At 47.0% G+C, this 10243-nt stretch overlaps 1 protein-coding gene across 1 annotated transcript in view; it reads right to left on the reverse strand.

The window, feature by feature from the left end:
* Positions 1–413: 413 nt before the first annotated feature.
* Positions 414–10243, reverse strand: part of ARHGAP36 (Rho GTPase activating protein 36) — a 32416-nt gene continuing 22586 nt past the window's right edge. The window contains exons 2-12 of the mRNA XM_007955745.2: positions 7202–7360; positions 5955–6020; positions 5226–5458; positions 4782–4974; positions 4504–4559; positions 4104–4254; positions 3530–3678; positions 3173–3349; positions 2511–2608; positions 2269–2375; positions 414–571 (exon numbers count right to left, since the gene is read on the reverse strand). Of these exons, the coding sequence (XP_007953936.1) occupies positions 414–571; positions 2269–2375; positions 2511–2608; positions 3173–3349; positions 3530–3678; positions 4104–4254; positions 4504–4559; positions 4782–4974; positions 5226–5458; positions 5955–6020; positions 7202–7360 (1547 nt within the window). The remainder of the gene's footprint in view (positions 572–2268; positions 2376–2510; positions 2609–3172; positions 3350–3529; positions 3679–4103; positions 4255–4503; positions 4560–4781; positions 4975–5225; positions 5459–5954; positions 6021–7201; positions 7361–10243) is intronic.

Genomic DNA, 10243 nt, shown 5'->3' on the forward strand with positions numbered 1-10243 from the left:
GGGAGGAGAGTAGGAAAGTCAGGAAAAACATGCAATCCCCTTTGGGGGAGGGAAAGCACCTCGAGATTTGTGAGCTTCTCTGGGACAGGTGTTTACCACAAATGTCACATCAATTAAAGATAGGACTGTAGTGTGGGAAAGCCAGGATCAGGGTTCAAAGGGAAGGCAAGGTAGCAACAGGGAGCCTGGACATGACACAGAAACATCTCTGCTTCTACCAGCTGAAGGGACCAAGCATCCCCAGTGAAGGGGCTGACAGTGTGTTTGGAATTCCCAACCTGACCCGAGCATCAGGCTGGAACTCCTTCTCACCTGCAAATCTTTACCTTCAAGACTCCCCGTAATGTTTCCTGTGACACCTCAGGTCTACCCCACCTTTTCCCCTGTCCGGCATCTTATAGAAGGAAAAACATCTAAGGAAAGAAGTAGCCGATGTCAGTTTTGGCCTCCTCCCGGGGCACACGGAGCAATGGGCGGTCTTGCTCCGGAATGGGAGGGTTACCCGCTCCTTCATCATCGTCATGGGAACGGGCAGCACCGCCGGGAGGCACAGCTGGCTCCTCAGAGGAACCTGGAAAATAGTAACAATGTTAACTCGTGTTTCTAGACTTCACACTTTGCACAGCACCCAAGACACAAAGACCTAATTTTGGGCTTCAAATACAGTATGAAGCAAGAGGTGGGGTGGGAATGATTATCCCCACTTGGCATGTGAAAAAATTGCACAGATTATCTAAACTAGGCCCACTGTGGAAACTAGAGGAGAGAAATGGGTTAGGAAACAGGAAGATAGACAGATACCCCAGGCTCAGAGCAAACAGACAATTCCACCAGGGAGATGAGGAAGAGGGTGACCTCCTAATAACCACCACCACCCTACAACTAACCTGACTAATTGTACTAAGCAAATGAGTGACAGAGCTGGAGCTGGAAGCTTACAGGACTGCACAGAGGGGAGAAAGCAGGTGTCACTCTTCAGTGACTCTAGGGAGGACTTGTAGTCAATGACTTGGCCAGGCTGAGATTTGTTTTTAAGGAGAGTGGTATCTACAGGACATACAATATCTACATCATCTTTATGGAACTGGATTGCCTTTGGATTCTGAATTTCTTTAGGATCGAGATCTTTAGGCATTGGAACTGCTTCCACATTCATGATTTCCTCAAGGTTGACAGCCAGGTCTTTTGGAGGGTCTAGAATTGTATTAAGAATGGAGACATCATCAGGCTCTGGAGCCACAGGGAGAACTTGGTCTTCTTCAAAAATGTTAGCTTGGTCTTTCTGCGGATTTGGAAATTCATTGAGAATTAGTGCATTCTCGGGCTTGGGCTCTGGGACTACCCTGGCAACTGAATCTTCTTTAAGACTGGGGTTTTCTCTAGAGTCTTGGACTCCACTGACATCAGAGGCTTTTTCATGGCTTGGAATTTCTTCAACATCTGAGGCTTCTTCGTCGTTTAGGATTTCACTGTCTTCTGAGGATTCTTCATAGTCTTGAATGTGATCAAAATCAGGGACATCTTCAGAGACTGTAACCACATGGAGAGCTGGGACCTCTTCAGGGTTGGGGTCTTCTTCCACTGATCTCTGGAGCTTCTTCATGATCTTGGATTTCTTCAGCATCTGAGTTTTCATCATTATCTGAGGCATCTGCTTCATCTGGAATTTCACTGGTGCCTGGGGCTTCTTCACCATCTGGGATATCATCCATATTGGAGGTTTCATCATTGTTCGGGAATACATCAAGATAGGGAATGTCTGCAAGATCAAGATTTTGGTAGTCATCAAAAAATTTGGTCCTTCTTCAAGGTTGTGGCTCGGGCTTTCTCCACAGTTGAAGATTTCCTGCACGTCTGAAACTCCTTCAGGGTCTGGAATCATATCAAAATATGGTATTTCCTCCAAGTCTGGGATCTCAGTGAGTTTTGGAATTTCATCATCAGGTTCTAGAATATCTTCAAGGGGAGGCAGATCATCAAAATTCAGGGTATCCTCCTCCTCCTCTTCATCAAGCTCCAGTATGCCTTCTAAATGTGGGCCCTGAATATCAAGATCATTTGGGAACTCAAGACCTTGGATTTCCCCAAAGACTATGCCTTGATTGAAATATCCAAATACTAGCTTATCATTGACTGACACATCTTCCTCAGGAGACTCATTGTGCTCAAGGGGCTCATCTTCAGCAAGGACCTAGCCTTCAGGAAGGGCCTGACCTTCAGCAAGGACCTGACCCTCAGCAAGGGCCTGACCCCCAGCAGGGAACTGACCTTCATCAAAGGGCTTGCTTTGAGCAAGGACAGCAGCCTGGGCTTCTGCAGAGCTTTCCACTGGATCAGAAAGTAAAGCATCCTCTTCCATCTTTATCCGTGCACTCCTGAACGAAAAAGAATGTGAAAAAACAAGTAAGTTGGTGCATTTGGGTTAACTAACTAAAGATGCTCTGGGGTTTGCAGCCCCCTACAGGAGAGTCAGCTTCAAGCTAAACATAAACAAATCCAGAAATACTCACTGGATCCTCCTCAAATTCCTGCGTCTAATAAAATCAAGGGCTTCCGGACTAGATTTCCACACTCGCTTAGCAACCTGCCTCTGGATATGAGGAGGCACCTGAGAGTAAAATAATCAATGTTAGCCTTTATGACACCACACTTTTTTTTTTATTGTGATTTTATTGTGATTTGGGTGAAGGTTTACAGAGCAAATTCACTTTCCATACAGCAGTTCATATACACTTTGTCTCATGACATTGACCACAGTTTACCACAATACAACAGCTCCCCTCCCACTTCCTCCCCACAGTTACCTCTCCCCAGTGTCCATCCCTCCATGGGCTCCTGTCCCCTGAGCTGTCTCCCTGTGCATAAGCAGCCCTTCTTTCTCCCATGATTGTTCTCTCCAAGGAGTATCACACCACACTTTTTCATTTATACTCTTCTCTATCAGTTACTCAGGACTTGCCATGGCCTCTGGATGCTCAGTGATCCTTATGCTAATGTTCCAATCAAGGCTGCCCTTCCTAGAAGGACTGAAGGTACCATGATCAGCTAATGAAAGAGGAATTTTTTAGATTGGGATATTTTGTGACTTCATTCTGTGGCTGAGATGCATGCACAACACTCCTGTGAACAGGAGAAGAAGTAGTTAATAAGTGGGTCCAAAATTGCCATCTACCTGGAAGAGAATATCCCAGTTATCAATCATGGAACGGACTACATTGACAGAAGCAACATAGTGGTCAATCCCCAGCCTTGTTTTCCTGGACTCCCTCTTGGCAAACCTCCCCTTCTTCAGGAGGGCAGATCCAAACACCAAGGCCAAATTGGTGGAAGTCATACGGTTGCCTGGAACCTAAGCAAGCAAAGGAAAGCAGAAAGTGACTGACCCCGAGTTAGGACCAGAAGTTGTACAAATAGGTATGACTTTTTTGGTCTTTTTCTTTCACTCTCCCTCTGTCTGTCTTTCTCATATACTCCCACTCACACCGACTACTGCACACAGCCCTTACTACCCCTTTCCAGAGCTTTTTACCAGCTGTCCATCAATGCCAATGGAGTCCTCGCAGTTCTCAGTAATTTTGTGCAGGGCCTTCAGCAGACGCTCCAGGGTGTCACTGTGGCAGGGTGGCATTAGGTAGACCAGCAACTGCAAGGCAGAAAGCTGATCCTGGGGCTTCAGAGCTGAGGGAAGGAAAACAAGGGTAGGCTCAGGAGGCTACCCTTGGCAGCACCCTGTTATTGAAAAGGATGGAATTCCTCTTGAAAATTGCTGTAGGCTACAGAGTACCCAGGCATCTTGCCTTGCTCATTCCCAAAGCATTTGGGCTCAGGATCCCTGGAAGTAAGAAATGCTCCCATCAAAGGCAGAATCTGGGTTTTTCTTTGCCCTGAGAAGGCATATACAGCTTCAAGAAACTCTAGAGAAAATTCCAAGCAATAAACCGATAGTGGAGTATTAAGATATATAAGGAAAGTCATTTGGAAAGTTTTTTCTCCTCTTTTGATAGTCATCTTGCTTTAGTTCTTTGGGGTTGTGCAGCCTGAGCTCTGTCCCTAGACCCCTAACATCACCTTTCCTTGCCAACAGGGGAGGGTAAAAGACTCACTTGCTGTCAGGAGGAAAGACATGTACAGATCATCTGGCAGCAGAGAGTCCTTCATGTCACGGAAAAACTCCTTGAGGAGTGCAGCCACATCATGCACATTCAGAGTGTCATCCAGCACTACATCCAGACCTTGATCAAATTCTTCACGGAGCTAGAAAAAAGGAGAAAAGACAAGGACTATATCCCTTGCCTCCACAGGCTCCTTCCTGGCTATTCCTTCAAATACTCTGGGGTTTCAGTTGAGGTAGCCACAACATGAAGTTTGTGAGGGGCTAAAGAGAAGACCTTGCTTCCCCCACTAGTCTCTACATTCCCCTCACTCTATGGGGTAGCCCCCACCAGATCTTGCCATTTTTCATCCAAGGGGAAGAAAAAAAAAGTATAAACAAAGCCAATTTACCTGACGCACTTTGGCAGCAGAGTATTCAAGGGTGAAAATCCCCACTGTGCTTAAGCCTAAAAGAAAAGACCAAGGGATGCTAAGCATCTCTGGACTCCTCCCTCTGGCATTTCCCTTCTCTCCCTCAACTCACCTTCATCCCAGAGCCAACTGGAGACAGGGGAATGGTCCCCAAGTTCTTTATCCTACAACCTCCTTTCTCTCCCTGTTTGTAGAAACCTCTTTACCCCTTTAACTGCCTCCTTCCTTGATCCATCAACCATTTGCCAGCCCCTTACCATGTTTCTCAATGAAGTTGCAGCAAGCCTCCACCACCTGGGGGATTTGTTTAGCAATCGGATTGAGGCTCATTTTCCTTTTGGATCCCAGAAGTCGCTGGCCAATTGGAAAGGAAACCTTGGAAAGCTGCAGGGTCTGCAGCAGCAGGGCCCCATCCTCCAGCTCAGCCAGGCTGTCCACAGATACTGCACCCTGTGGAAAAACCCAGACCGTAAAGTGGGGGAGCAGCAGGGTCTCCCGGCACTCCCTGAAAGAAGGATTCTGTGATAGTTAGAACAGGAGAACTTCTAGCCCCAAAAGCAAGTCAGTCCCACCCTTCCCACCCTGTTCTGTTCTGCTCCCTACCCCCAAGGCCACAGGCCTTGATCCTCCTGTCCCACACCTCAGTAGGTAACTTTCTCTCAGGAAGGGCTGCTGCCTGAAACCTGAAGTATTTAACTCACTCGACGTCCACGGCGAGTGAACTCCGGGGGCAAGGAGGGTTCATCCCGCCTGCGACTGAAAAAGCGCCGGATACGGCCAAACATCCTTTGCACCACGTTTCCACGACGGCGCGCAGCCTGACCCCTGGATTCTTCAATCTGCATGGCTGTAGTCAGTTCCAAATGCTTGCGGCGGGTAAGCTCGTTCACCAGAGCCTCTTCCAGACGGATGCCAAAGGTCTTGAGAGAGACAACTGGGGAACCAGGGAGAGAAAGAACGAGAAATGTCTAAACCCGGCAGAGCTTAAGTCAGGAGGAACTGCAGGGACTGTACCACGCCCACCGTCAACCCCACCCTCCAGACGTGCAGCGCCCCACTCTGGGGAGTAAGCCAAAAAGACCCTGCAGTGGGATATTGAAAGGACTCAACTGCACTCAACTACCCTGACAGGGCACAAGGTCCCTGCCTTAAGTCTTGCCAGGAGGCGACCACCTTGTAGAATGAGGGTGATACCTTAAGGTTGTGATCTCCCTGGGGTGAATCCACTGGGAAGGCTTAGGCAGGTCTGAAGGGACCGCCCAGCACACCTCCAGCCAGTGCGCCATTTCCTGAAATCATCCCCTACGGGGTTTGAGGGGGGGCATCCACAGGACCAGTGGGCACCGCTTAGTCCCCAGCAGCTAGGGGCACAATCCAAAAGGAGGGCAGCACTCAATGTCTCTCCTAATGAAAATATGAGAGCCCCTCACCCCTCTGCTGTCCTCTCAGAATCAGAAACCACTTCTCCAAGGTGTTTGGACGGTCAATAGGTAGGGCTACGGGAAAAGAAAAAGAAAAGACAAGCACACACACAAATTGGACTTGATAAGTGCCTAAAACACGTAGCAGTACATCCATGCGCAGAGGGTTTGTCAAACAGCTCCTTCTAGCCCGCGAAAAGTGTCTTGCTTTCTCTCAACCTCAGTTTTCCCATCCGACCACGGGACCAAGCCTATCTATGGCACTCTATCGCACAGGTTGTTGTTGTTTAACCAGACCAAACCATCTGAGGCGCCGCGCCGCGCCGCGCACCAGTAGTCGCTCAACACAACCTTTAAAACATAAATTCGGGTGCTCTGAGGCGCCCAGACTGTGCAACAGGCCAAGGAAGGGCTTCTGCCCGCGGCGCCACCGCTGATAGAGGTCGCCAAGTGAGAGCTGCTGCGGGCGCGCTCGCACCTGGGATGCCGTCGCCTCCCTGCGCTGCGGCGGGAGCGCCTGGCTCTCCTGCGCCCCGACCCTGGCTACCTGTGGGGTCTCCTCGTCCAAGCCTCGGCAGAGTTCAAGCTGCGCCCGCTGTGCGCGCCAAACGAACCTACCGCCCTCCGCCCTTCCCATTCCAGCAGGGGCGCCCCTCGCCCCGCACAACACCCCCTCCCCTCAGCGCGGCGGCTGAGTCTGCGCGTACCCTCGAGACCCCCTGGCGCGCTCTAACCCTGTTCTGTCCGGCGTTCCCGGCAACCACCTGAGGTGGGCTGCTTAAGAGCGCACCGCCCGCCGCTTTCGCACCGCCCTTCCGCTCCCCGCTGGGCTGGGCGCGCGTCTCGTCTCTCTCACCGTCTTGCTATCTCCCTTTAAGCTCCGTCTCTCGGCTGCACCGTATCTCTCTTTCCCAGTCTCTCTCCAAATATTCCTCTGCTCCTCTGTCTCACTCTTCCTTATTCTCGCACCGCGCCTAGTACATCTGTCTGTTCACCTGTCCTCTGTACACATGTCTGTCCTACTGCTCCTCAAACCCCCAGGCTTCCATCCAACTCAACTAATCTTTACCTCTTCCGCAGTTCTACCAAAACCCTTCAACTCCCGCTTGCTGGGTTCCCCTGGTGTCAGGAGAACGCACCGGTCTAGGACCGGACGCGAGCCCCTCCCACCCTCTTGAACCCCCAGGCCGTCCCGTCCCGCCCGGGGGGTCCACTCGCCCGAGGGCGAGGACGCCACACTCCGGGGTATATCTCACCTCTCTCAGGATTGAATTCAGAGAGGAAATGTCTAGCCACGAGTTCGTGGTAAGCAGTCTCTTGAAGCTTCAGACGCTCCAGCTCAGAGAGGCTGTGTATTGATATCATCTTCGTCCTGCGGTCCGGATTGTGTCCTGGGGCTCCTCCCAGAACGCTCACTAAAAAAATGAAGGCGGACAGCAATAGCAAAGGGGGCATGATTCTGGGGCACCGTGTCCTTGCTGCCTTCACAAAAGGAATGCAGCCACCCATTCTGGAATCGGATGATTATCAGGGCTGCATCATCCAATTGTCACTGGACCTAGTGGAGAGAACTATGTGGGGGGAGGGGAGGGGAGGGAGGGAAAACTGGGAGGCGGCTTCACCCTCAAGCAGGGCTGCCTCTGGTTTTTTATTAAAAAAAAAAAAAAAAAAAAAAAACCCAACTTAAAAAAATATCAGCCCTGAACAGACAGTACACAGAAGAGAAAACATAAGAAGGGAAAAGAAAGATGAAAGAAAGAAAAAATATCAACCAACTTTACTCACAATAAAAAAACATATATATATACACATTGAGACAATAAGTTAGTGTCTCCCACCAGGTAATTAGAATACTGATGGAGCTCATTTAATAATTTAATTTAATAATACCTGACGTTGGTCAGGGTGGGTGAAATGGGCACTTTCATCTAGGTTGGAGATACTAAATCTGTGCAACTCTTCCAGAAAGCAAACTGGAAACATGAGTCTAGAGCCAAAAACTGTCCCTAGGCCCTTTGACCCAGTAATTTCCCTTCTAGGAATCTGTCCTAATGAGATCTTCTTACAGATTTATGGAGAAACCATATCACGTGATCCATAATAGTAAACATATACATATGAAAAAGTAGTCAACAATGAGACAAGTTATATAACTTATGAAATGGCCACAGCATGGAAAATGATGAAATCATTTAAGTGATGTTTACAAAGATGTTTTTATCAACAAATAGAATACAGGATTGCATTATGATTACATATCTGTGAAGAAAAAAAATGCATAAAAATACAAGACTAAAGGAAATGCACCCGCATACTAACAATGGCTGCATTAAGTGGTGGGATTTTGTTGGCTTTCTCTCTATTTAGCAAAAATGGTACAACCTAATTTATTACTTTTTCATGAAAAAAAAAATCAGTTTGTACCCAAACAAATATTTCCAGGTCATTTCTAGTGAGAATCCCTATATAAGATTGGGGATCAAAGTGGAGTTTATCTTTGTGTGCTGGAAAATATGCTTTATATGTCCCTTCTCCATGATGTCCATGATGTCACCTGCACCCAGGCTGCACGGGATCCTCCAAAGGCTGTCTCCCTGGACTCCAGACAGCATCCTTTCCTGCACATCCTCATCTCTATTATTCATTTATTCATTCATTTTTTTTAAAGAAACTTGTCTTCATTGCCCACGTTGCACCAGGTACTAGAGGTTCAAAGATGAACAAGATAATACTACTCCTTTAATAAAAGATTTAACAGAGCTGTGAAAGAAATACACAGGTTAGCAACAATTTACAGAACCTTGTGATAGTCAATCAGCCAAGACAGAAACAAAGTACTGTGAGAGCAGAAAGGAAGAAACATCTAAGTCTGCCTGGATATAGGGAGGGGGACGTGTCCAGAGAAAGAGAACAGCTTGTGCAAAGGCAAGGAGATGGGAGAGAAGTTGTCATTCTTGAAGCTGTCTAGAGGGGATGGAAGGAGATAAATCTGGATAGGCAGGGATGAGATCACCAATGACCTGTAAGCCATGATGAGGAGATAGACTTTGTCCTGAAGGCAATGGATGAACTACTGCAGGGTTTTAGGCTGGGAGAGGAAGTCACAGCTGCAGCTTGGAAAAATCAAAGAGTGGTGAAAACATCTGGCTTGGGTAGAGGATCTCAAGTAGGTAAATCACCCAAGTGGCAAGAGATGCTGACCACAGGTCAGAGTTACTGGGGCTGGGGCAGGAGATGGATTTTATGGGCAGGATTGATGAGACTACGGGAAAATTTTAATAGAACAGAAAAGAAAGGATTAGGATAGCTTCCAGGTTTATGTTGTGACTATGTGGATGCAGGTTCCTGACAAAGAAGATAATTTGGGACATAAACCTTCTATAAAAAGGAAAGTGGCCAAATACCCCTTTTCTGAGCTTCTTTTTCCTGTGGAGTTTTACCATAATTTTCTATATATTATCTGGGGGTTTAAATTTCAAGGCTCAGATTATGTGACTTTGACGGAGAGAAAGTAAGTATTTTTCAATAATTTAAACAAATGAGCTATTCTGTGTCCAAAAAACAACAACACACAAACACCCTTAATTTTTGTCTCTAAAATTCTCGTTTGCCCACTTTCTTAAATGGCTAAAGTCACACATGTCAGAAATGCTTGCCAGGGATCTGGGTATGAAAAATTCTGCAGTATGAGAAAGAATGGCATGGTGAGGTGTATGGGGGGGGGCAGTCTTTCTATGGCTAGTGAACTGAGCTAAGAGGAAAACCCATAGCAGAGGATTATAAAGCTCCTTTAACTGCAAAGCACCCTCTCCTGGGCCTAACCATCAAACTGCAACAATGAATTGAATCTTAACCAAAGGTACATGCAAAATACCTAACCACAGCCCCAGACTAAGCCTCTAGCAATTCCCATGTGTGATGGCAAACCCAGAGCCTATGAGCTGAGAGTCTCATCCTGACACACACAGCCTAGCTCTGGCTTAATTTTTCTCCTCCTCACCCCTCACCCCGATCCAGACATTTGAGTACCTGTCTTGGAGCTTCAACTCTTCTTAGAGAGGCTTAAAAGATCTGGTCATCCAAGGAGCAGAGCTGGTTCTTTTCACCCAAAGAAATATCAGGATGAAAATCAATCCCTCCCACCAAAAAATATTTAAAAATAAAAAAAAAAAAAAAAAAAAAAAAAAAATAAAAATATAAAAAAAAAAAAAAAAAAAAAAAAAAAAAAAAAAAAAAAAAAAAAAAAAAAAAAAAAAAAAACAACAAAAAAAAAAAAAAAAAAAAAAAACCCAACTTAA

This window comes from Orycteropus afer, unplaced genomic scaffold (assembly GCF_000298275.1).
Source record: "Orycteropus afer afer isolate SDZICR_OR568_19922 unplaced genomic scaffold, OryAfe1.0 scaffold00538, whole genome shotgun sequence".
Lineage (NCBI taxonomy): Eukaryota > Metazoa > Chordata > Mammalia > Tubulidentata > Orycteropodidae > Orycteropus > Orycteropus afer.